Source organism: Ambystoma mexicanum, chromosome 2p, assembly GCF_040938575.1.
Source record: "Ambystoma mexicanum isolate Mex_15411 chromosome 2p, UKY_AmexF1_1, whole genome shotgun sequence".
NCBI lineage: Eukaryota > Metazoa > Chordata > Amphibia > Caudata > Ambystomatidae > Ambystoma > Ambystoma mexicanum.
This window is the reverse complement of record NC_090923.1, coordinates 1,195,530,597-1,195,558,072: the sequence shown is the minus strand read 5'-3', so window position 1 is coordinate 1,195,558,072 and position 27,476 is coordinate 1,195,530,597. Positions and strand designations below refer to the sequence as shown.

At 45.0% G+C, this 27,476-nt stretch overlaps 1 protein-coding gene across 5 annotated transcripts in view; it reads left to right on the top strand.

Moving 5' to 3' along the window:
* ARHGAP4 (Rho GTPase activating protein 4) overlaps positions 1-27,476 on the top strand; it is a 593,975-nt gene that overhangs the window by 497,882 nt on the left and 68,617 nt on the right. For 4 of the 5 annotated variants that reach the window (XM_069645408.1, XM_069645407.1, XM_069645410.1 and 1 more), the window contains exons 14-18: positions 7,537-7,614; positions 8,040-8,174; positions 13,455-13,560; positions 14,285-14,515; positions 24,278-24,417. In XM_069645408.1, the coding sequence (XP_069501509.1) occupies positions 7,537-7,614; positions 8,040-8,174; positions 13,455-13,560; positions 14,285-14,515; positions 24,278-24,417 (690 nt within the window). The remainder of the gene's footprint in view (positions 1-7,536; positions 7,615-8,039; positions 8,175-13,454; positions 13,561-14,284; positions 14,516-24,277; positions 24,418-27,476) is intronic. The other variant, XM_069645411.1, reaches the window with a different exon arrangement.

The window sequence follows — 27,476 nt, the reverse complement described above, 5'->3', positions numbered from 1 at the left end:
ATTCAGCAACAATGGTCAAAACTACTAGCTGCATACTGAAGTAACTCGTCAAAACGGTCCCACACTAGCATTTTGCATTTTTGGTTCGAGCATTGCCCTCTTGCCCTATAGGCCAGTTCAAGCAAGGCGGCACATCCATAATGGACGAGGGGGCATCGACCCAGTGGCCCCCCACCCATTATGGAAGAGCCGAGGATCCAGCCTAGTGAAACTGAGTACTCCCTCAGATGCTTTTTCCACCTGAGGGAGTGCTCCTGGGCTGGCTGAACGGTCAAAGGGAAAAAATGTTTCCCTTTGACAGTTCAGTTCCCCTGCCGCACACTGGGCCGTGCAAGGCTAGGGGCGTTTTGCTTCTCAAACCTTGCGTAGCTCATTGGACATGCTGGCTGGGCAACTGCAGTCTGGAGCGGGGCTTTCCAGCACTCACACCCAGGCTACTGCAAGAATGTCCAGGAACCAGGAAGATCTTGCTTCCTGATTCCTGTTCATGATGCAGGAGCTGGAGCGCTGGGGATGAAACTTCAGGACCGGGGCAGAAGGTAAGTTTGGTAATTTATTTTTTATTTAAATATGCGCCTGAACTTGCTGGAAACAAACGAAGTTCTGGCAATTAGAGGCTTATCTTCGGAGAATTGTTGCCGGCTTTACAAATCTAACTCGAAAAAGGAAACTATCCGACATCTCCTCTTGACCTGCCCTGCGACAAAGGACATCCGTGTGCTATAACTAGAAAACATCTTCTCCAATTTTGCTCTCCAAGACGAGGAAAATTGTTGGTATAAACTGATTGGAGGCGATAAATCAACCTGGTTGCTGGCACCTGTAATCATCATGAAACGCGTCACTACAGCGATGCTCCTTCGTCAAGACTCAAACATCGGTTCAACTGCATTTACTTAAGACTTTACCTCCCTTTCTTTCAACTTTTAGAAATACAGTCACGCCATCTGAAATATCTGTTTCACTTCTACTTTTTGTTAAAAAATCCTTTTGGATTAAATGCAAATAAAAAAATAAAATAATAATAAATAAATATGTGTATGGATACATGTATGCTTGTGTTATGTGAGTGTATGATGATGGGTGCTTGTGTGAATGATAAAGGGCTTGCTGTGTGAATGTGTGTTGGTGTTGGTCCGTGCAGCTGATTTTGGCGAGTGGGGGGGGAGGGGGGTAGGAAGGTTGTACAACGAAGGCATTTTAAAAATGCCTTTGTTGCACAATCCCCCTACCCACCTGCCAAAATCAGCTCTCCTCGTGAGGAGCCCAGGGGACAGGGCTGGTATTTTTTTACTGGACATCTATCTTAGATGTCCAGTCAAAAATACCACGCTTCCTGCCTGAGCCCCCCAGCGCCAATTGCAAACTGTTTGGCTTTTTACCCAATTTTATTTTAAAGTATGCTCTAAAATGCAGTATTTTAATCCATTATTGAAAAAATAATTCCCTGGGGGGAAAAAACCCCCTGAACCCCCATTGATTGGTTTCGGCTCAAAAAATCACCAGCTGCCACTTGCCCCGGGACTGTGCTGGGAGCAGGATGGGTGGGAGCACTGGGATAGTGGTGGGAGCAGGATGGGGAGAGCCCAGGGTCCGTGGTGGGGTTGGGCGAGTCCAGGGACTGGGTTGGAGTGGGATGAAGGAGCCCAGAGACTGTGATGGGAGCAGGTGGGGGAGCGCAGGGACTATACTGGGAGTAAGGTGCAGTGACTGCGCGCAATAGTTCATAGTCATTTAGACTTACTGTCTATTTGGCATTTTTAGGGGGCCCGGCCTGCCCACATTTGGCTTGGGGGGGGCCTAAAACGTTTGAAGACCACTGACCTCTTGGTCATTTGGTCTTTTCAGGAGCGTGAAGCTTTGTTTTGTAAACTTTTGAAACTTTTGCAGATTTTCAAGGATTGTTAAACCAGGGAGAGTTATTTTCTACAGATAACCATTGAATCTGGAACCAGGAGGGATTCTTGGAAGCCCCGAAAGTGATTGGGGTGAATAACTCTGAGGAAGACAGGGCACTCTGCCTAGTTTTTCTTTTATAATTTTTCTAGCTGGTAGGACCAGTTCAGAGGATAGGTTTGGATAGTGGACTATTTCTTTATTTTGACTATTGACGAGCACCTTAGTATAGTTTATCAGAAAGGGAACTCTCCTTTTAGCAATAGGGCTAGAAAGGCATCTTCTTTTTAGTTAATCAAAACTCGTTGACAACATGTCCTCTGGTCCAAGTCCTCCTTCTGGCTTGCCACAGCTCCCTCAGCGATTTCCCAACCACTCTACCCAGATGTTAGTGTTCTCCTGTGATTTGCGAATTGTGCCTCAGAAATACCCTGTTTGATTCAATTCTCTATCTAGCATGCTAACCTCTCCCTTTCTTATTCTTTGCTCTTATCTACTTTGCCTCCATCCTCCCTCCAATCTTCTATTCCTCTGATATGTCTTGCTATTTCCAGGTCTCACCTCCGCCTTTGTAGTTACCCCTGCACCCACTACTCTATTGCTCCCTCTTCCACACTACTCCTCCCCGACTACTACTCCCTCTTCCCCACTACTACATCCCCCTCTCCAGTATTACTCAAACTCCCTCCTTTCAGTCAGTATCATTCACTTCACAATCACACCTCACACTAAACCTTCTATACACACTTGCCACACAAACCCTCACACAGCAGCACCACTTTTACTCACTAGCCAATACCTCAGCTTCTTCAAAAATCTCTTCCACACTCCGCCGCTCCTTCCTCCCTCTTGCTGCTCTGTTGGCCATTCACCACCTCCACCTCTGACCTCATCCAGATAACTCGCACTTCTTGCTGCTCCCTTATATCCTCTGACCCCTTTCCACCTGGGATTGGGTCTTCTTAAACTGGCCAATCGGGCCCTGTGTTCCCCACCAGGGCGGTGATATGTCATGTGAAGTTAGAAATGGAGGGTTAAGCCCTGCCCACTTCCACCAAGCCGACCGGCGCCAAACGGCCATGGTGGCCCAGGAAAGCAAATGTTTCTGTATCGAGCCCCTGTTTCGGGCTTCGTGAGGTAAGTTCAATGGTGGAGGGTTGTAATTTCACCACTCAAATCTTTGGTGCTCTAGGGCTTGCTGTTGGTGCGTGCTGGAGTACCTCAGGGTCCCATGATGATTTCCTTTTGGCTGCGTAGGGACATGGCATCTCCACACTCCTCTCTTCAACCCTGATGCAAGTAAATTAAACCTGCGGCGTCCATCCGCAGGGTTGTCGCAGCTTATCCTCTGTTGTTCTTTTTCTTATTGCATTATTGCAGCTTTTCTGCTGAGTCAGGTTGGTAGTCCTCTGGCATCAGCTTGCACGTCTGAAATGTGGTGCGCTGCAACTGATCTCACCTTTTTGGCATCCGGACTGGATGAGGTGTCTCTAAAAGAAACCGGCACTGGCAAGTATCTGGTATTGGAGGCAATGCTTGAGATACAATTGGTCTGCACAGAAGCATGCTGGCACTACGGAGGGGTACAGGAACTAGGCCCTCTCAACTGCCACCATCCACCACAGGGCTAGGACCGACTCTGAATCTCTCTCCGGTTAGCCTCCCACCTGGCTTTGAAGGGTTCCCATCCCCTCTTGACAAGGCCAGACCACTGGCCTTGACACACTAGCATTGCTCAAAAGAATAAGCAAACTGAGAGGATAGCAGATCTTGTTCAATGTAGATAAAACGATCCAGACACCAGCGATCCTACACCGACACGTACCATTTATGCGAACAAAAGTGGAAGAGATACTGATGGCATGGGCATTATCAGAAAGCTACGTGAACCATCATTGTCCCTGCTCTCCCCAAGCGTTGTTATAGCAAAACAAAAGCAGAGGGCAAACAAGGTTGCCTGTTGACATGCACCGCTTAATCGGACAGAGGGGGACACAGGGCACCAAAGGTGACGGGTCTAATGACTGGCTTAAATGCTACCTGTATTTTCTCAAAATTAGATTTAAAAGCATGCTGTTGACAGCTAGAGGTAGATGTACCCTCAACAAATAGAGCAATATTTAGCACACGTGTTAGATTGAGGTGGTACCATTGACTAGCCTTTAACATATCGCCTGCTACGGAAGTTGTTCAAAATGCTTGCGTAAAGTGCTTAAAAAGATATGTAGCGCTATCAATGTAAGTGACGATTTCCGTATATATGCCACAGAGGAACGGAAATGACGACGACTGCGTGCTGGGCTGCAAGAGGCATAACTTAACACGAAATGAGAAAATGTCCACTACGCATGCGCGAGATCGAATTCTTTGAATACCCTTTTTCGTCACAAGTAAGAGATATCCACAACACAGGCATTGTAGAACAGGAGGGAAATTAAAAACTGCTTGGGCCTAGTTGTACACCGTGGAAGGTTCATAAAGGATTTGGCAACACTAACCGAGCCACTGAGAGGGATGGCAACAGCGAAGACACTTGGAAATGGACAATGTGAGAAGAGCCATTCCACACAGTAAAGGAAGACCTGAGCACAGAAGTAGTGCGTGAATATTTTGTGCCAGGCAACAGTATGGAACCGCTGGTAGGCAGCGCCCGCACAGTGTTGGGGGCAATTCTGAACCAGATGGACAGAGGGGGCTCGGGCAATGGTGGCTTGCGAACGTCTGACTTTAACAGTGATAGAAAGACAGTCCTTGTAGGCAGGAAAAGAAAAATTCGACATTATGTGGGGGATTGAGGGCACATGAGCAGCACTTCCGCTTGGATAGAACAGGTCGTCAAAGGCAGTGATGGACCATAAGCCGTTCACCACCTCGAGCCAGAATAGAACGCTGTTTCCTGCAGCTGGAACACCATGGATATCAAGCAGAACACCAACTGCGAATACATAACCCTGCTGGTTTCATTTCAGGGTTTCCAAGGCAAGCCGCCCTGTCAGAAGAGGAAGGAGCATTTGGTAGGCCAGCGTGAATTTTGTGACCAAAAAACAATCACCCTAGACCAAGCCTGTTATGTATTAGTATTCAATGTTTGCAAGGGGGTAAGCTTGATCATCAATTACACTGGTGTGCGCCCGCCCCCCTCCTAAGAAATGCACAGGGCACCTTGTGGATATCCATTTGCAGCCCCTTGTAAACATTTGGTCACGAAAACTCCCCATTGAGCCTCCTGTAGTAAGAGGGCAGCCTTTGCTCATGCCTGACTATTGTTATGGGGGTACCAGAACATGTCCTTTGACTATTTGTAAGGACTATGCGAGGATGGTTGGATGTACAGATGATAAAACTGTACCTTGTGCCAGCCCCGAGCCGAAGACCTCAGGTCTGCCAGGGTTTCTAGTACAGCGCATTGGGCTAGATATGAGGGGCACATGTATAAAAGAGGTTGGTAAACAGTTGTGTAACTCGCTAAGTCATGGGCTGTCCTATTAGTATAATGATGAAATCGGTTTCACAGGGGAACATGCAATGGATTGGACAGCCATGGTGCATTCTTCAGTGCATTGTGAGCGAGGGCTTCATCGTTCCCTTTTCGGAGACTCCCCATGCCTCGCGTGAAGCTACCCGGCAGGTGAGCCATCAGTCAGTGGGTGAGCAAGACGACCTGAGCCCGCCCACGTTTTCGAAGTCTGCTACACATTGATATTACATGCCTGGTCTAAGGGAGCCCACTTGAGAAGAGTTACTGGCTTACGGGCCAGCGGGCAAAAGGCAAGCTTCAGACGTCTAGTAAGGTCTAGTCTAATGTTTCTGGAGCTGCTTTAACGTTTTATTGGCCAGGTCATCTGTACATGTTGCAGGCTGTAGATGCATAACCGTTATTTATTTATTTATTTGGGCATGGACTGCCTATTACTTCCTTCCCTGTTCTTTCATTGGTTACCTAGTCACTAGGCTGCAACGAGACTGTCCGCTCTGAGGAGAGTACCCGGCCCACTACCCCTCGCAGGGGCAGAGGATCCATGCCTGCTGCTGATTTGGGAAAGGGCGTCGGGGGTTTCAGCGATTATTTACCTAACGAGGGCGGTGGGTTGAGTAGATCCAGGGCCAAGGTTCGTCTCAAGGGAATTTGTACCTGTTCTTTGCTGGTTTCTTATTTTTGGTTGTTCCCTGCTCATGGTTCTGTGGAATATCGATAAGGGAAAGATCTGAGGCTATCAATCTGCGTACGTGTATTTGTGAGTCACAGATTTCTGCAGTTTTCCTTAAAGGCTACTTGGAGAGCCGAGTCCTACTCCAAGTGTAGGCATGGCACACTCACCCCAAGGTGTCGGCTAGATGAAAAGGCTTCAGGTGGATCTCCACAATGGCCCCTATCCTGTTCAGCACACCCTACTCACCATCTACGGGTACTCCATAAGGAAAAAGGGTTGCACGTTAACCTGCATCTTTCTCAGAATCGAACATCTGAATAAGGTGCATATTCAGTGCATTTTTCCGCCCCTCGATTCTTTTCAAGCCCGCCCCTGTGTATCGTTAGTCTTCCAGAATCCTACTCTGACATGAAAGGACTTTCAGAAATCGCATGCAGGGACCCACAATAGAGGACTGTTACAGGTAAAAGTTTCCTTCTGACCGAAGCACTTTCGCAGAGCAAATTATTTTCTTAGAAGAATTCAGTTGAGGGGATGGCCTAAAGACATAGGGGGTAATTGCAGGTTTGCCGGTATCTTGCTGGTAATTCCGGCATGGTACCAGCAAAAGGACCTACTGTTACCGGTGCCTGATATCGCAGTATTACTGGGATATATTACAGGTGCCAGAAACTGCAGTTATTCCCCATTCCATGAGGGGAATTTCCAGTATTACCGGCTGGTTTTTGCCGGTGGGGGCCCGATTTACCGCAAGCTCTTAGCTGGAGGTAAATCAGTCAACCCGCACCCCTGGCAAACTTGTAGTTTGGTGGTGCGGCAAAAGTGGCTGCAATGGAATCCCGCACCACCACATTTATAATGAGTCCCATAGTGTGGGTGTTGATCTACAGAATTAAATCTTGTGTGCGGAAAAGCTCAATTTATATAAAAGAAAATCTAGGCTACAATTTTCCCTTTTAATCGTTGTAATTCTGGCTTTTCTGTGAGCTCTTACGTAGGGAGACTATGTGCATGCATGCGTGCGTGTTTGAAATTCCTTTAAGATGGACCAGAAATGGTTTTACCAGAACAAACTTGGAAGAGGCGTTGAAGTGAACCAGAAAAAGTGAACGTCTTGAATCCTGATTCTCTTTTTGAGGTCAATGGGCCTCATTACAAGGTTGGCGGTATTCCGGCAGTGGTGGTAGGTGGGCTAAATCCGCATTTTATAGAGTTTGGAGATTTTTGGTGGAATGACCACAGTCGAAATTACTGAGTGGTTAAACTCACTGGTGGTAATTCCACCAAATTATTGAGGTAACGCAATTACCACTTTTTTTCCTGCACTGCCATACTTGTAATGAGGCCCATGAGCTTTCTAAACAAGTGCTCGTGGATTTAACCTTTCATTGGTGAAATTTGCAAGCTACTGGCTTCCTATATGGTCTTGGGAACATTTCTGCATTTTTGTCAATTCTGACTTATTGCATTTATTTTGCCTTGCCACCAGGTCTCCAACACGAGGGAATTTTCCGTGTCAATGGTTCGCAGGCGCAGGTCAGCGAGATCCGGAACGCCTTTGAAAGAGGTGAGCTCGGCCATTCAATAATACATGGGTGCAAGGGTGGGTTTCGGTCAGAGAAGTCATTCTAATAGTCCCATTGAATATAAAGGTCCTTTTCGTCATTGACCCAACGGTGTGTTGAATTTCATCAACTGGCAGCCTGGTGGAGACTATCAAACGCACCCTCTAATAGAGTTCATTCTAGCTTAAATCTCCCCTAACAGATTCCCTCCTGCACTGCCTATATCAAGTAACAGAATCTAACCTGCCTGACCACCCTCCTCGGCAATGGACTCAATGCCATCAAGCCTCTTTGAATCATGTCTTATTTCCTCCAGGAGTCTCGGTCTCACCTACTATTCTTTTCTTAAGCCTTTCTGGCTCTATTTAAAGCACTGAAGGTCACCCAAGTAAGAAATTAATTAACTTGTTTGTCTTCTGGGCTGTAGGCGAGGACCCCCTTATCGACAGCTTTTCAGGACACGATGTAGATTCGGTGGCCGGTGTGCTGAAGCTGTACTTCCGGGGCCTGGAAAAGCCACTTTTCCACACTGACATGTTTGAGGACCTACTGGCTTCTGTCCGTACGTATTCTAATTATTTGTATTTGTATTTTATTGTTTATATAGCACTTTAATCCAAAGCGCTTTACAGTTTAACAGCAAGAAAACATCAAACATAGAACATAGAAGCAATAATTATATACATGAATCAAACTAGAAAAACAGCATGTGGAACAATTTGCATTTGAGAAAGAAGAGAAAAGGAGGGGGGAGTGGGAGGGGGAAGGAGAAAAGGGAGAGAGAAAAGGGAGTAATGAGAGTAGTAGGGAGGGTGGAGATCATAGGGGAGACGGGGAAAGATAAAGGAACAGGAAGATGGTAGAGGGAGGAGAAAGAAGAGGAGGAAGGGAAAAGGAGTTAGGGAGGGGGGTGAAGGAGTGATTTCAAGGAGGAACGGAAGGAGTAATAGGTGGAAATGGACCAGATAGTGAAAGGAAGGGAATTCCAACGTAGGGGTGCAAGGAGCTGAAAGGAGCGGAAATGAGAAGAGGCACAAGGAGGATTCCCACACCATCAGGGAAAATGTTTAGCAGCACTTTGACTTTTACATTTTGTTTTTGGCTTTTTGCACATTATGGTTGCTTGGGCATCTGAAGCATGCATCTTCTTACATGTCTGAATTTTTTATATCTAAATATTGTTTCACTTTTTTACTTTCTTTTTTGATGGCAATATTTTTCCTAATTTCGTTTCTGTGACACTATATCATCTAGTTTTAAACATCTGCTTAAATGCTAAATGAAGCAGGCTATTGCTGTCAAGAGCGTTACTGCCAACTCACGTCAAACGTCCAATTGTACGCTTAAAGCAAAATACTTACAGGTTTTCAGGCTTAGTAGGAGCAGTAATCTTAGTATTCGGTTTCATTGAGGCGCTTCATGCCAGATTCCTCCCAGTTGTATACGCTTTAATAGATTTTCATGAATTTATCGATCTCAGAAGGATGAAGAGCTGAGTCGGCTCTCCCGAAATCAAACTTGTAAATTGTAGGTATGCCCTATATCAGAGATAAATGCTTAACCCATGCTCTATCTAACCAACAAGCACTTAAGTTGCAAGGGAATTGGGCCTTTCATCCTTTTCTCTTGTGGGTTGTTCCCTCAGTCATACACTATCCTGTATCACACTCCTGTTTCTCCTACACAGAAGAATCTGTTAATTCAACCAATTTCTTGCAAATGCCAATTAGTGGGAGAAGATGGCATCCCCAGCTGCTTTCAACCTGAAGGTTTTGGGAGGCCGACATTGCCCTTCTGCCAAGGAGGAAACACTTGTATCCAGAGACAGGCCAGTAGATGGCCTTGTTATCCAGATATAGGACCTTGATGTCTATGTCTGTTTGACCAGGAACTAATGCATCCATTTCATGGCTTGAGAGATGAGGTTGTGCGTTTCTCAGCAACAGATGAGTAAGAGCATGTGTGTTTGGGGCCTTCAGAGTTTTAGATTTTAACAGGGAGTCTGAGGCATTGTGGCAGTCAAGGTAGGACATAACTGTATCAAGGACTGGCACTGTCCTGAGTGGTAAAAGTAAGAAGCAGAGGATCCCCTGCAGGAGACGCAGAAGGAGGACTACAATTTAGAGGTCACTTGAGGTTTAAAGGTCAGATCTACATGAACGTTCCCAGGTTGTGCATGTCTTTTGAAGCCATGTGGTGAAGGAAGTACCCAAGCAAGGTGGCCAGTAATAGACGCTTGGTGGGGGAAACACCTTACCCATGACCAGTCTTCTTGGTGTGGATATTAATACGACTATCTTACATCCATTTAGGTACAATGATGGAACATCCAGTCATTCCTGAAACTTGAGGTGTATCAGTGTGTCATCACTACACATGCGGTATACATCCAGGATGAAGAGTAGACATGGAAACGCTAGTGAGACTTGGTGACAGAGTAAAACCTTGATGAACTCCAAAAGTGATATCGATGGAGGGGAGGAAGGAGCACACCTCTGCTTGTATTGTGCTGTTTCATAGGAGGGATCTCGGCCATACCAGTGCAGTCTCATCAATCCCCATGTTGCTCTTTAAGTTGAAGGAGGAGAATGTTGTGATCGGCCCTTCAATAGGACAATCGGCACTGAGGTGAGGAGCTCCTTAGTGTCGAGGCACAAGCATGTTCCGTCTCTTGTCAAGAGCTCTTGTGCATATGCTGAGGTGCTGATTCTGTCACCTGGCACAGGCAAAGTCATGATTGGTTTCTCTCTGGAGACTGATGTTTTGATGAACCTTTTCCATCACCATAGCTATGTAGACGACACTTCATTTGGGTCAGCATTGAGCATTATTAGCACGGCACTAATGTGCGTGTTTAAGCCTTTGGGTGAACCAAGGCCTCTGAGTGCGGCATTGATTAGTTGTAGGTGCTGAAGCCGGCCATGAAAGGGTTTCACAGTTTCACCACAGTGGCGTTAGATGGCTGATGAGGAGGAGGAGGAGGTATAGATGGATTTCCCAATTTTGAATTGCCACCCTCTCGGAGATGGAGGGTAGACTCAAGGTGGGCCACCGGCCAGTGTCTTGCCATTGGTCCAAGTAACTGCAGAAATATGGATGCAGGTGCAGTATTGTTTTGATTTGAGAGTGCAAGTACTACATTGTGTCCTCACAAAGGTACTGGGCTCAGAGAACCAACTGGACAGTTCTCCAGTCATCAGAAGATTTTGAAGAATCTTGTATGAATTGATGACATCACAAGTGTGCGCCTGGAAGCGTTACTGGAAGCCCCAGATGCAATCGACATTGGAGGGTGTGGTGGATTTTCACCAGTGATCATTGAAAGCTCTGCTCTGCCATAGGGGAACCAATGTTGAGGTAATATTTCCACAGCTCTCGGTTGAGGAGTGTGAAGAGACATATCTTAAGTGGGAGAACAGGGTTTCCAGCCAGTTAGACCAAAACTCTCCATTAGTAGAACAGAGTAATCCAGTTTCACTCTTAGGAAGGGAGGGACTGGTACAAAAGTGCAATTAATCTCAGACACGTACACAATAACATATGCCACACATAGTATACTGTATAAATGCATATACATCTATTTAATATTGCATTATGATTAAAAGGCAGTCATATATGTAGGTAACAACATGCACCACAACATAGTAAAACACAACGATATAGAGATCATGCATTGCGTCTACTTCGATCCAGGACATGCAATACATGAGACTAACTTAACATGCAAGTACTTGGCCTCTAAAAGTCCAGGCTCGAGGAAGGGGGGCCCAAACATATAAGGCATCAAGCCAAAGGTGCCACCATAACAGGCAGAACCATTAGAAATGCAGTAATGTGCCAGAATAAGTCCCCGGTCACCTTTAGAAACAGTGCTACAACTATTGCCTAATGTAGCACTATTACCTTCTGGGCACAGTGGGAACTGCAGAGTTTAATTATATCAAAACCTTTAGTAAATCGCTGCTGTGTGCTGCAGTTCCATTCTTTGTCCTAAAGAATCTAGTGCCTTAGACACAGGACAAATGTCTCAATTCAGATACCTTAGCAACTCCTGAGCTGAACGTTTCCAGAAGTCCTTCCCTAGGAATCAATAGGGCCAAATCCTATAGGTTTGCGGCAGTCACGGGGGAAATTCAGGTAATTGCTCATTTTATCCAACAGGTGCAGCTGACGATACAATCGGCCAGTAAGGACAATTAAGGAGATGTGAAAGTTCCAAGAGTTTGAGCAGCAGCAAGTCCGGAAGAGATGGTTGAAGAGGAAGCACGCTGCTCTTTACAAGCAATAGTAACAATGGTATAGGGATGAAACCTCAGCCCCCCACTATTCCAGACAGAACACACTACACAAGCAGACCCCACGGCCCTGTGGTGAAGTACTCAGTGCTGGATCTGAAGAAATCGTCACAGAAACGGCCGGTGCACAAGTGACTTTGGGTATCGGTTTAGGTCTGGCTAATCATGGTTTTGGACTCCGAATAGCAGGGTTTAAAACTTGCGATCTAGCAAGGAGCCAGACAACTGAAAGGAACAACTAACTGGACACCCGAGAGGAGGACCCATGAGGCAGAAGTATCAGCATCCAGGAAGATGGCACAGAAGCGCTGAGAAAACTGACCAACATCCCAGGACAGCTCATGGGGAAAGGGAAGGGACAGCCAGCAAGAAAAAGTCCCACAATGACGACAACAGCAAGAGTTGACACGTGACATCTCAAGAACGTAGCTGACGCAGGGCAACAGCCAGCTACCCGACTACTAAGCCAGAAGGACACCGCTCCTTAAGGCACCTGGGCAGAAGGCATTACCAGGCAGGCCAGCACAGCAGAAGCCAGGAAGTTGTGCCATAAAGGAATAGCCTGACTACCCATCGAGGAGGATGGCAGGTGGCAAAGGAAGAGCCCATGAATGGGCTTTCACCAGCAGAGTGCAAGGACAAAGGAGCCTGGGTGCAGCCAGTATGGCTGCTTCAGGGTCCTCGGCAGCTGCCCATCTGCAGCAGCAGTCCGCAAGGAATCCGGCACAGATCTAAAGAATGCACAGGGTCTCCCAATGATTATACATTTACTCTGGTGCTGGCTGAAGCCAGCCCATTCATCGCATCACAGGGCAGCAAACTAAGGTTTGGTGGCCAGCCAATCAGGCTGACACTAAAAACTGCCAGACACACTGGCCCATCCACACTGGATGTAGATTGCGAAATCTAAAGAACTTTAAACCAGTCTACACCAAAACCAAGGATGCCTTTCATGCTCAGGATGAGCCTACATCAGCAAAATAGCCATTCTGTCACAAGCCATGGCCCACATAGACAAAAGGATGGCACAAAACATAATCCTTAAAAATGCATTAGTATCCCAATGGTGGCTACTATATAGGGACAATGGACTACTAAACCTCTTAATGTGACTACACCCTTGGTGTATACAAAACGAAAACACAGCTGCCATCAGCCTTCTGTCGGGGTGACGGTTACAAGAGTTACGCTGGGACCAACATGGGGTGTTTAAAAAGTATCCCTACCTGGTAAACCAGTTGGGCTACTGGAGCAGTACACCAGACAAAAGGGTTTCACTGGCAGGGGAACTTCAGAGGAAGTCTATCTGGTCACAAAAGAAAGGTTGAGAACGCACAGAAGCCACAAAATGTTTAAGGGACCCAGAAAATAAGAGAGCAAGAACCCCAGAAAATGAAATTCAGACCTAACAAGGCTGAAAGTTCTGCTTCACCTCACTGTTGGACAGCACTCGCCTTTGATGCTCTGGCTTTGCGTTAAGTGTTTCTGATTTGTTTGGAGCTTTGACACTGTGTAATTGCCCTAAAGCATGAGTTTTGTTTTCATAGAAATCGAAAATGCGGTGGAGAGAGTTGGCCATCTCAGGAAGGTGATGGATGGGCTTTCACAACCAGTCCTTGTTGTCCTGAGGTACCTCTTCGCCTTCCTGAACCAGTAAGTACAGAAATATCTTACTTTGACACTAAGCTGCAGACTCCTCTCCACTTCTCAAACTTAGTCCCCATTCTCCTCCCACCCATCCATTCCATTCACCATATTCCTTATTCACACAGATCAGTTTCTTCATACCCGCTTCCTTAATCACTTTTCCTACTGGCCCATTCATCCAATCATTCATTTGTCTGTCTTACCACCTTTGGCCGGTCTTTCAGATTGCTCTCTCACTCCAGATGTTAAGCTACTTGCCCATTCATCTCACACTCCCCTGCCAATCCATCCACCCTCCTTTACTCCACCATCCCTCAGAGCGATTTTCCCTTTCAAGTGAAAAAAGTGGAGTTACTTACCTTGATCATGAACTTTTGATGGTTCAATGGGTGCCCAGCATACCCAGGTGAACCCATAGTTGTAGCGCTGTATATTCATAGCAGCACCATGAGCGAGGGTACATTTATAATCCCAGGTGTCGCCATTTTTCTTTGTCTTTCACTGTCTGTGGGTGTGTTCATCATTGCCTGCAAAACTGTGGTCGAGGTGCCACTGGCATACCTCCTCTTTTCCACGTTGGACTCTGAAGATGTCATGTCCACTTCTTGTGCCAGTTTGCCTTGGCAATTTGCATGCATTGCTCCCTTTTTGTGGTTTTGCATAAGCTGTACTTATGAGTTTCTTTCTAAATAAATATGCAGTATAATAGTTGTCCTGTTTGCGCTCCTAGTTTGTCCCAGTACAGCGATGAGAACATGATGGACCCACACAATTTGGCGGTGTGCTTTGGGCCGACACTCATCTCCATCCCAGGTGACCAAGATCCGGTGTCAGTCCAGGCCCACGTCAATGAGGTAGTCAAGACCATAATTGTTCACCAGGAGAAGATCTTCCCCAGTGAGAAGGAGCTCACTGGGCCAGTCTACGAGAAGTGCATGACTGTGGTGGAGGAGGACTATTGGTGAGAGACCTCTCTTTTTTTCCCCTTTCCCAATCTGAAATAGTTGGATGCCAGATTTGATGAAGTTTGGCTGCACGAAGCATAGTGTTAAACCTAATTCACCCTATGCTAACAATGGATACTTTTGCGAGCGCTCATTAGAATAAAATGACCTTTTAATCTCTGAATTGCAAAGGTGATAGGCAAAACGGAATCTAAAGAAAATATGGCATTTGAAATGTGGAAGAGATAGTTTGACAGCTGCATTGCAGAGTTTCACATCGTACATATGATTGCTGTCTTAGTGTCACATCTTGAATGTACAGCACTTGTGATGGTGTGCTATTTTAACTTTATAGAGTAAACGTCCAAGACAAGACTTGTTTTGTTTTGCAAAAGATTTAGCTTCATTTAAGAATTCTCACCAGAGCAAACCCACGTAGGATACTGTATTTTTAATTTGACACTGTTTCTTCTGCTTGCTTTGTGGTCTTGCTTTTGTTCGACTTTCTTTGTTTGGACCACTTGCATTGTTTTAGTGGTTGCAGCTCAATAACCTGCCTGATTCTGGCACCTCAGTGGCTTCTCAGAAATCAGACCCCATGATTAGAGAGCCAAGACTTTCTGAAGTTCTTTAATGCCAGGTACAGGTCTTTTCCTACCGCCATCTGAAAGTACGTATGTGTCTGGGTTCACTTTTCTGGCGAGGAAATGGGGACGTTGAGATGGTGATGGGGTGGAAAGATGTAAGACTACACCAGAACTCCATGGATCTTTATCCATGATCACAACATTTCTGGTCACAGGTAGTTTCCTGCCTCTGATTTCTTACTTGACTAAGTCTTGAGTGTGCTTTTGCCCCTCCAACTATTAGTCGTGCTTTCGTCTGTCAACCGCCTGCTTTAGGCAACAGGTAATCCTCATACGGTGATACTGACTAGCTTGTATTGATGTGCTTCACACTCTGCATCATTTGCCAATGCATCTTGCTGTTTGTTACTCTCCCAAATGTATGTTGTAAATTGTGTCCAACCGTTTTAATCTTCCCTTGCCACGGTGGGGAAGGGGTTATGGAACTCTGGCCTGCCAACCGCCCTCAAGATGACGCTAGCCAGGTACTCCACCGTCGTCACCTGTGTAAAAGCAGCCCGTCGGCTCCGACGGGTGGAAAGAATCAAGGGTCAAACTCTGTCATGTTCATCGGTTTATTTGATATCGAGAAGTTTTTTGCAATTTGTTAGTGAGATGTTTCTAGTTAGCCGCCTACATTTCTCCAACCCATCCCAATTCCACTCACAAGAGGATGAAGCTTGGCACACACATTCGCTCCTTCAGGTAATTACAAGCCTCTTTAGTTGCTGTAAAATTGTGAGGGTCATTTTTGGCCATTTAATATGGATCGCTGCTATCCACGTATGATTTCAAGAGTTTTTCTCCCAGCTACTTCTTCCCACAACTCCCATTTGGAGGGCCAGTTGCCAATACACCCCGTGGTCGCCCACGATGTCCAGCTCGCCAGTGCTCAGTTCTGCAGAATTCTCTCCCATTATACAGCGCTTCCCTGCAAGGTTTGTGCACCAGAAGTACTATGCATACACATGTAGCTACCTAAGTGCCAACAGCGGCTAAAATACATCATTCAGAACCACACGTTTTTTAGTACTATCTGGCCACTATGCTGGACCCAAGCAGCACACCTTTACAAAATAGACACTTTAAATAATTAAAAATAAAATCACATACACATGGAGTCAAAAATATATGCAGAATTTTATACAATATGCTGTTAAATGGAAAAAGAGTTTGTCACTAACTTTGTTTTTGGTGTCTGCTATTGCGTTTTGCATTATTTCTTAAGAAAATGTCTTGTTTTTGTTCAATATTTCCCTGTTTAGACTGGGCCTGTGATGTTTCTGAAGTCATGGCCCAATAGTCAAGTGAGTGTATGCAAAGAGATGCACATGTATTGCACTGAGATGGTACTCTACATTCCTCGTCTGTATGCCACCTGAGTGTGGCACGGTTTCATAAAGGCACTGTCCCAAAATGAAGAGAAAACCAATACAAAATGCCTTCCTCTGGCAGGAAATCTATACCCGAAAGTCACTTTGCCCCACTCCCCTGAAAAGAAAAGTAGACGGTCTACTAGCCCCACCCCCGCCATGGCGTGAATGCCTTGCACACTTCAGGGGAAGCCCTTTTGCAGCCTCCTCCCGCTCTCCAGATCGGAGAAATCTGACGCCAAAAGGGGTCTCTGCCACAAGTTCTGCTACCTGTGGCTGCGCAGACAATTTTAGTGCTGACGAGCCTAGCTCCAATTGAGCAGCACACTCTCACCAATTATTATAACCAGAACCAATAGAAGACTCAGCCGCTCAACTGGGTCCGCAGAGTCATTGACATGGACCCAGTTGATTGGTGTGATGAAGGCCCCTGTCTGGCTCATGGAGTGCTGGTTGGGGTGACTAGGAGGATTGTTTGTGCCTCCACCCACTAAGTGATTCAGCGCTTCAGGGTTGTAGGGGATTCATTTCTTTACTTTAGCTTATTTCTAAGGCGCAACCAAAGTGGCCCGGAGGCATACAGGCGCTGACAAAACAGAGGGTGTTAGGGGCGAGAACAGAGGAGGCCTAACTGTACATTATCTGAAAAGTTTAAAGGAATAAGGGTAGGGCTGAAGAATGCCTTCCTCCGTCTGACAGAGGAGATCTTTCTTGGTGACCGAAAAACTGCTAGGTTCTTGGAAAGTGCCATTGGGTCCAAAACCCAGATTTACATTCTTTCCTTTTGTCAATGAACTCCTGGAAGTGGGCCAGAGGAACTCTGCCAAACACCACCTCCTACCATCAAAAGAGTTTCCTGATTGAGAGAGCATTGCCTTAAAGACACGCTTTCCATCGATGGTCCAGGCCAAGGCACTCCAAGCAGGAGGCTTGTGTGTTGATAAGCGTGAAAGAACTGTCACAATTAATTAGGCAGTCACACTCAACTCAGGGAGTTCCTTTCCTCCCCAAGCAAGGTGGCGTGCACCCAAAAGCGCTAATACAGATTCAACTTTAGTGAGGCCTCCCACCCGTTTTGCACCACCCCAACAAATACTCTCTGCACCACCAATGAGCTAGGAACCAGGCTGGTCTATAGTAAAAGTATATATTTATTTAAGGTTTGACAATTTAATAGCAACCAAAACATCAGCCACCAAAGCCGTGGCACAACAGAATGTCACAATTTCAAATTACTTGCACCAATTGACTAACTTTCAGTTGCTATAAAACACAGGTGAGATTCTGAAGTTTGCAGTCACAATGTACATCAGATTTCTTGCAAATTAACCAATATGAAAAATACAAAACACACAGTGATTGCTTAGTTTGGCACAATACTCATTTCTCCCAGCAATCCCCATCCTGTCTCGGGAGGATAGCTCAGGGGCAACAAGCTTGCCTTGGAAGCAAGACGACACAGAGCAACACAGGTTCGATCCCCGAGTCCGCGCTTAGCAACCTCTGGGTATTAAGCACATTATAAATAACCAATCATACATACATCCTCAAATTTCGTTTTGGACTACTCCTACAATGAAAATACAAAGTTTTGAGATTTCGGATTGGACTAAAAGGGAAAATTCCTTTTTCACAATTTATTTTCAAAGGGAATGCAAGGTGTTGGGATTTTCGTTTTAGAGACACTAGCACATTCAATTGAACAGCAGGGTTACCCAATTACATTACAGACTCAAGTCATTTACAGTGCACTGGAATAATCCTTTCTCAATTTTGAATTTTGACAAAAACGTCACACCTCGATAAATTACCCTATGGGAATTAATGAAATTATATTTTTAGTTAATTGTGCCCCCCGCACCCTACTAATGGAGAGCACCCACCAATGCAAAAGTGAGGGTTAAACAGACAGATTCCAACACAATTCAACATAACTGGATAGGGTTTTCTTCTATAGAGGATTCATTGAGTTAACATTTTAGTTCAATATGGACAGGGCTTACCCAGTTTTGCCCCACCCCTTCACCCACTAAAGGAAATGTATTAAGGCATTTAGCATCCCACGCAATTAATAGCTTTGGGAAATATCTACTTACATGGGAGATCTCTGTTCTTAGCTCAGGAGGCCCACCAGATCCTTGGACCCACTTTGAGGCAGGAGGCTCACACCTCAAACCTCTATCCACCAGCCAGGTCTCTCCTGCCACAGGCCTCTCGCAGATAGGGCTCCCAGATTTCCAAGCAAAGTCCCTCGCTCTCCTTTTCTCCCTCTTTCTATGTAGGCCTAGGTTTAGCTTTGTTCCCCTGGTAAGGTGGTGCCCTGATGGATTAGGCAGGCCTCCTGGTCTCTCTCTCAAGTGGGTTTCTTGCAAATGCCCTCGTAGATTATAACTTGCCAAGATCTAGTGCTGATGACACTCCATTATTATCAAAATTCCCATGCTACTGTCCCTCTTCCACCCCCAAAACGCCCATTGCCTACTAATAGGACAAGGAGTTAGGAGGTGTGAATGATGGAGACTGATTCCTCCCAAAATGACAAGTGGGTTTAACTTCAGTGTCCTTAAAATCTAACATGGCAGCTACCCTAATTCTTCAGATAATTGCTGGCACATATATATTTTGAATTCTATATTTTATAGCGAGTCAGAAAATACTAATCATATGGTGGCACGCCCTTCCTGGGAGGAGCTACCATTTTTATCTATTTACCCCTGAGCGGAAATAGTCACAAATCCCCCCCCTTCCTGATTCAAACCTTACTTCCATAACCTCATCCCATCAACTTTCTATTCCCTCAGAATTATGGGATGGCCAGAATCCTAATTGTCTTCATAACTGAAGTTGTGTTCATCACACAAAATTCGTTTTTACATGTATGTATGTATGTAGTTCATCTTATATAGCGCCGGTAGCCCACGGGCATCAGGGCGCTTGGACAAGACAAACACTCACTAAATACGGTGGGCATCAAGACATCAGAGCTAAATACGCTGCACAGGGTGACTGAGAACTCCTTGCTTATCTGAATAGATGGGTCTTTAGACTTTTTTTAAAACCAGAATGGCTGCTTTCCATTCTCCATGAATCTGGTAAAGTGTTCCACAGCTGAGCTGCCAACACCACGAAAGATCTTCCCATGCCAGACTTAAGTTTATATTTGGGAATGGTCAGAAGGCTCTTACCTTCAGACCGAAGCTATCTATGCGGTGCATATAGGACCAAACTATTCTTTAGGTAGTTGGGGGCTTTACCATAGAGGTATTTATGCACCAATGCCAGAGATTTAAACTTTATTCTCTCCTCCACTCTGAGCCAGTGAAGAGATATTCTACCCTTAGTTACGTGGTCTCTTCTCTTGAGACTTTTTACCAGCCTGACTGCGTCATTCTGTAGGACTTGCATCTAGCCAAGTCCTTAACAGAAGCCCCGATCAAAAGGGCGTTTCCATAATCGCGCCTCGATAGTACAATGGCTCTAGCAATGGTGGCCATATTACCTTCGTTCAGAAAAGGTCTGATGGCATTCATGAGCCGTAGTTAGTATTCTGTATTTTTTTGCAGATAGTTAGTCTGAGCTTCGGAATTGACAGCAGAGTTCACCATCATACCTAGGGTTTTAACCTGAGAAGATACTTGGATTCTGGCTTCCTTAATCTGAAAGGATTTATAATCCAGCCCATGTTTTGCTAGCAGGCGACTGGAGTCGAATAGCATCAGTTCGGTTTTGGTGTCATTGAGACACATCCAGTTAGACTGCATCCATTCATTGATCACATTGTAAACTTTTCCGATCTTGACACTGTCTGCACTATGACTACCCTCTAGCTCTAGAATGAGATGCGCATCATCTGCGTAGTTTGTAAAAAAAAAACCTCCAGATTCTACCAGGATATTACACAGAGTACGCATATAGATGTTGACGAGCATAGGTGACAGACTAGCACCCTGGGGTACACCGAACATGATGGAACAAGGGTCGGAAAAACTACTTGCCCAGTGTACTCTGGCTTGGCGGTCAGATAGAAATAATACCAGCCACTTAGTTGCCTTTTCAGAGTAGCCCACATTATCTCTCAATGCTTTGATTAAGAGTTGATCAACCAAATCAAAAGCCGCACTTAAGTCCAGCAGCATTAAAATCCCTACTTTACCCTTATCCCCCAGACTCAACATGTGATTCTGGAGGTCCAGCATGGCCGTCTCCAGGCTGTGTGAGGCTCTAAAACCAGACTGCTGTTGATGTACTCTCGAATGTTTTTCCACAAAATTTTGCAGTTGCTGTGTGGCTATTAAATCCAAGATTTTAAGGACAAAATTGGAGTTAGTAATGGGGTGGAGATTGGCCGGGTCCTTAGGGTCCAATCCAGCCTTTTTAACCAACGGAGTGATGGTGACCTTCTTAAGCCCCTTAGGGACTAAGCCCTCCTTAAAGGAGGCGTTGACTATTTTCAATAAAATGGGAGAAAAAAGTTCCTTATGTTGGAGAATGATGTTAGAGGGTAGTCCACCTGGACATGGGAATTGTGTTGTGGGAGAGGTGATTGCAGTTAGAAGTCCAAAGAAACTAAGTGGTGATCGCTCCAGATGCACGGTGCAGTACTGCATTCCTGGTACCGACAGGCTTTTTATCCCCTTGAATATGAAATCGGGATGGGCTCACTGGGACGTATGATGCACTTTGAATTCAAGAAAATGTATCCGATGTTAGTTAATGGCAAGGCATTCCATGTGTCCCTCAGTTTCACATCAGCCCCCACCACTTCTTAGGTTTCATTTCACCATCGTCACCTGATCCTAACATCTGCTTCTAAACTTTTGAAGGACTGGTGTGCCCCTCTCGCAAAGCTATAATCTACAAAAAGGTCCTGTCACCTCTCGACTTCTGCCCTTAGAATGAAGATAACCTCTCAATTTACCACCATGAGGACTGTCAAACCAGGTCAAAATCCAAAATACAACATTATACCTGTTTTTTAGAAAATATATATATATATTATTTTATTACAGCAAATTTTATAAAACCCTAAAATACATATTAACAAAGGTAAATATGCAGTCTTTTTTTTGAAAAATAAAAAAAGAGAGGGGGGGGACCCACAGACTTGAATTGGGTCACCAACTGAAAATACAACACTGAATCACATATTACAAAAAAATCAACTTTGTAAATGAAGAAAAAACAAAAATAAGAGTGTATGTATGTGAAAGCAGACCAAAACCAATGAATACAAAAAAAGAAAAAAATTTAAATGCTCTAAAACAAGGCAAAGAAAAAACTTCAACACATTTAAATACCACTTCACAAATCCAGTGACACAACCTTCATTACTAGCAATTCATAACAAGTGTGATATTCTAATGTCTAGTATTGAATCCTTTGTTTAATTTATAGGATTCCTTCATATCTCCGAGTAAACTCAAGCTTTAAATGCTCTATTTTCACTGTGTCAACATTCACACAGTATCAATGTCCCGACATGTTTCATTCCCAAAATCTGTGAATCTTTTGTAGGGAAATTCTTCAGGGGACTTCTTCAATGCTCGGTTAGTGGATCAATAACCAAACTTGTCTAGTGTATATTTAATAAAACTTGGTTGAACCGGTATTGCAGACCTCATGGGGTTGCTTCCTGTTACAATCTAACAGTGGCCGCACTGCAATCTTTTATTATAGCAGGTGCAGTTGGAGTCACTTCTTGTTAGTAGAAGGCTCATTCCATTCCATGTACAGAGCTTGTTAAGCTCGTGAAGATGCAGGTTTATGTTGTAAATATCACAGCTTTTGTGTGCCCCAGGAAGTAGTAAACGTATGTCTCCGTGATATCTCGGGAAAGATGTGGAACTCTTCTCAGTCTAGATCCAAATAAAGTCAGACTCCTTCGGGCTGCTGTTTTGTCCAGTGTCTTGCGGTTGCTGCACTTGCGGCCACTTCTCTTGTTTTCCTTCCGTGTTATCAGCAATCTGTTTCATACACAATGTTTGATCATTAGTGGCTCTGGAGCCATTTCTTGAGGTCGAGTTAGCTCTGAAAAGGTCATTTCTGTTGGCCACTAATGGACAGCTAATGGGGACACCTGACCTTAAGGGTCATTTCTGCTGGCTGTGTGTCCGCAAATCCCACAGTTATGATCGGCTTCTCTGTATATTCTTTGTATTTATAACTGAAAACCAGACCACCTTCACTTGGAGGTCCTCAGCCAAAAGTCTTGAGTTCAAATGTTCAAAGGCACAGACCTTTCAGTTCAGTGGGGAAAACACCAGCTGCATCCATGCCTCAGAAAATAGTTTTAAATCGACAAGATGTGCCTACATGCAACATTTTAGCATTATATCTTGGCATGTGGTTTAAAATGCAATCTTTCTTTTTTATTATATTAGAACAGAGGTAGATTCATTATTAATGTTATGCACACAGATAGGCCGCAGTTAACATAGCAAACCAGTGTTCACTTATACAAGATTGAAATATGCCTTTCTCTTTACAGGCTGTCATTTTATATGATGAAAATTAAGTCTCTTTATTCCTGATAAATGTAATCTGTCACTTGACTTTATTTCTTGAATGTCAGGCATCATTCCTCCTTTTTATCTTCCAAATACGTAGTGTTTCAAATGTACCATTTCTTTCCATGTGCACTGCTGCAGTTGTACATCTGTCGAGGTGCCTTTTCCCAGTTTACACAAAGTCAGCCTCTTCAGCCCCCATCTTACTTCCCATTCATTGGGCATATCCATCAGTTTAAGGCTCTGTGGTAGATTCTCCTTCACTTGCACACCTGTCCATTTTAGTGGAGTTGACTAGGCCCATTTCTTTCCATTTTACTAGGCCTTATGTCGAAAATCACTGTTTTGTACTGGTTTTTATAGTTCAATGGAACTCCACATTTGCCAGCTTCACTCTCACAATAGGGGCCTAGCATGGCCTATGCATCTCTGTCACTTTGGGGCTGTCACTTCACCCCACAGAACAAAAAGAAAACCCTTTTTACCCGGCATAAGCTTATGGCACCAAATGCCATGCCGAAGACTTTGCGGAAAAATGATAATAAAGGAAAAAGAATGAAAGACTGAGTGTAGGAAAAAAGGTCTGCGTGCCACAAGCATCAAATCCCATCGGCTCAGTGAAAAGGACTGTAGGACAGAGTAGGGTACTGGAAGTAAATTACCTACCAATACCGCAGATTCTCATTCATGCAGCGTTCCCAGTGGCATTATCTCCTTCTACTTCGCAGAATATTGTGACTGGTTAGGTCATCAGCTGTCGTGCCTACTGAAAAAATGAACGATTAGTGGTGCTACTGGGTGCTCCTAATGGCTCTGATATTTATGGTGAACACAGGACGCGTATCAAAAGGCGCATTATTGGGCAAGGAGTTCTCCTCAAGTATTTTTAAAAAAGTGAATGCAGCCTCTGGGACCATCAGGGTCACAAGGAAATGTTCCAACGTGGTGATTCCGGAAGATTCCTCATGAATGATTGGACTAACTTGCTACTAACCCTTTGTCTGCACCGTGCAGCTTCCGCTTCCTGTTCCGCTATGAGATACATAGAAACCTCTCTGTCAGTCTTCCTCAGCTTTGCCATCTCTGCCTACTGCTAATGTCATGTGTGGGGCAAAAGAATGTTTCATGAGCCGCCGTTCCCATCTTTGCACAATGCTCTTGTAGCATTGTGATTGAGCTGGAACTATTTCTCATTCAATATGTGATTATTCTGCTCCTCTGATACATCATTTTCTTTCTTTTATACCCTGATCCTCTCCACCTGCTGGTCCCAGTGACACAGTGGACCCTGCCTTGGAAGAAATTGTCCAAGAGGCATACAGTGAGAGGCCATCCAGCGAACATGGTATGCAGGTGCATCTTGCCGATATTAAGGTCCACCTCCATCCCGGAGGCAGACAAGTCGGAGTGGCCGGTAAGGATATTAACTCGCTGGTTAGCAGAAGGACCACTGCTATGTTCCCTTTGGGGGTTCCGACCAGCAAGACCAGGCATTGAACGGGCAAGAAGACTGCGCTCTTCTGCTAATGGTCCCACCCTAATTCCTTTGTAGATGCATTTGGGAGTGGTTGAGCAGGGAGGGCTGATCTGTTCTATCTTCATCAGTGGTGATATCTGAGTGAAGCCAATTAATGAATGAATGGGCATGGGTTTGTATCTGGCATCTTCGGCATGAAAAGACTTGCTCTGAAATTTAGTTCCACAGCGGATGCAGCTGACTTTAATTCACAGGAAGACGGGCACAAAGCTTTACATTAATTGAGTAAAACTCAGAGTACATTTCTTCCCTCCTACATGTTTGTCCACCATTTCCCAATGGTCTTTGGATGTCAATGTCTTTGGCTTCGGAGCCGGAGAACCCCTGAGCTAAGAATTGTCAAAATAAAGGGGAACCAATAAACATGCATGAGAATGCTTGTCTGGCTCTGTCCACCTCCAGTGAAAGTTGGTTTCTCTTCTGCAGTCCAGATTGAATGCCTTTTGTCATCTGCGATTAATAATTCTTCATATTCTTTCTTGGACTTGCTTCCTTTGGTTTTGTTTGTGTTCCTCAGTTTAAATCTTTTATACGTAGTTCAGGATCAGGAAGTGGGTATCCTTTTGTGCCCTTTATTTGAAGTCTGACACGCATTCATTAGGCATTTGAGTGCCTAGTCCCGAAACACCATTGGCCTGATTGTGCTTGTGCCCTTTGTGACGGGCACAAAAAGGGTTGTTTGGAATGGCCCTTTAAACTACTAGGTTGTTCATAAATTTGTTAATATTATAATTATTATTAGGGTAGTTATTGAGCACGGACCTATCTTCGGGAACAACAGAGCGCTTTACCTTCATAGGGGAAGTATAAGGTTAGGTAGCATAGAAACAAGGGAGTGGGGGATCTATCAACCGGGGAGGGCAATAGTCAGCAAGGGATATAAAAGTAACCAGGGGAGGAAACAGTGGGGATCGTTACACCCAGTCTCAAGTAAGTGGGGGGTGGACGGTGTATGGACCTAAGTGTTATGGAGGAGCCATTCCTTGAAGAGGAGGGGGTATTGAGTTCCTTCCTGAACTGTAGAAGCAAGGGGGTGAGTCGGCTGTTGATGTGGAGGAGGTTGCAGAGTCTTGGGGCATAGACAGAGAAGGCCAGTCTTTTAGATGTTTCCTTCCAGCACCAGAGGAGTTCAAGTCTGTTTTTCATAGGTGTGCACAACAGACCTTCTACAAGGAAAAGATTTTCAACGAAGTAGGTGAGTGCAAATGTACTTTCCTCTCACAGCTTGAAGTACCACTTAAGCTGTGACGAGACCGTGTAACCGACACGGCGGGTGTTGGCAACAGAGGCCACAACGAGGTACCTAGCAACAAGCCTAATGAAAAGTCTGGAAGAGAGGTTCTGAAAGGAGCTATGAGGGAAGCATGCCCCATGGAGTCTATTGGGCATCACCCTATTAGTTCAGAGACTCCTGAGCCTTCTGTACTGGAGGTTGTGGCTATTTATCTTGAGAGCGCGATACATGACACTGGACACAGAAGAAGCCCTCGAATTGTACCAAAAAACACCACAGAGCAAATTGCAATCTGCCTGCAGCAATGCTACCGCATGGCATAACATGTCCACATTGTCATAAACTTACACGCGCTATGCCGAACACAGAGGCACCTCAGGGGCGGCACCTTCTGCCACTTTCTAATTACAGTCACTCCCCGCAACAGGCATCACCCTTTCGCAATCTGCCTGCATCAATGCTGCTGCAACTATCTCCCATCTCTGCACACACAACGCCCTTCTGTCTGCACATTGTAGGTATACTTGCATGTACCTATAATATATGGTTGCGCTTGGCCTCCCCAACTCGGACCAATTGCCTCCAAGGCTTAAGTACTTCACTCCGGTGACATTTACCAGAAATGTCCAGTGATCACTATACTGTTCACCAGCCGCGTCAGCACGTAGTGCGCGGGCTCTGCTTTTGTTTTACCTTGCATTACCCACCCTGGCACTGAGCCCAGACACAACAGGTCTGGCCAATGGATTGCTTGCACTGCCTGCATCATACTAGTCCTGGCTATACTCCTTGAGGGCTCATTTGCACATACACCGCACTGGCCCTAACGCAACTTCCGTCTCTAAAGCTCACCAAACTGGATCATGTGCCACATACACACCCCCATGTGCGACTCCCTTTTCACTTAGCACAGTGCTCGCATATCTATGGCTTCAGCCCACAACCCTTCACCGAATACCCACTTCCAACACATCTGGGATTCTCAGCCTCAATTCATGTCATTCTTTCTTTACACAGTTTCTATCCAGCATCCTTATACAAGGACTCTGACCTGTCTATTACTACTTCCACGGTAAGAAACCCCCCCAAAATCTTACAATGCTCCTATACGTAGCCTTACTATATCTAACTTCTCTCCTCCTCCCTCTTTCGCTCCTTGATGCACATCTTGCCCTCTCGAACTGGGCCTGCCATTATGTCAATTATTGATATGTGCCAATTAACATGTACATGTTTGTCACTTCTTACCCACTGTGTCACCAAACAAACCAATGGAACATGTATTGGAATATGTAAACCAATTATTGTCTTTGTGATAAATCACTTCATCACTCACGGCTCCACGCCACCCACCTCAACACCAATATGTTAACGTCACCTTGGCACCACTACAGCCCTTGATAAAGACCTTTTGGTCGAAACATGTGTCGGCTTTGTGCTATGTGGGCATCACATTGGTGCTCAGTCAAAACTCTAGCAACCTAATAAATATTGTAAACCAATAAGAACACTTGAAGACACTATATATATATCTCTATATAGATATATATATAGAGCAGCTACTTGGGATAAATAGCATGCTCTTTGCAAACATGACTACTTAGACACTGATTCCAAAACAGATGTTAGATTTGGCCAATATGTTCTTAAGAAAAGTTGTTTACAGACTGTACCTTCTCCCATTTCTAATATTGAGTCTTAC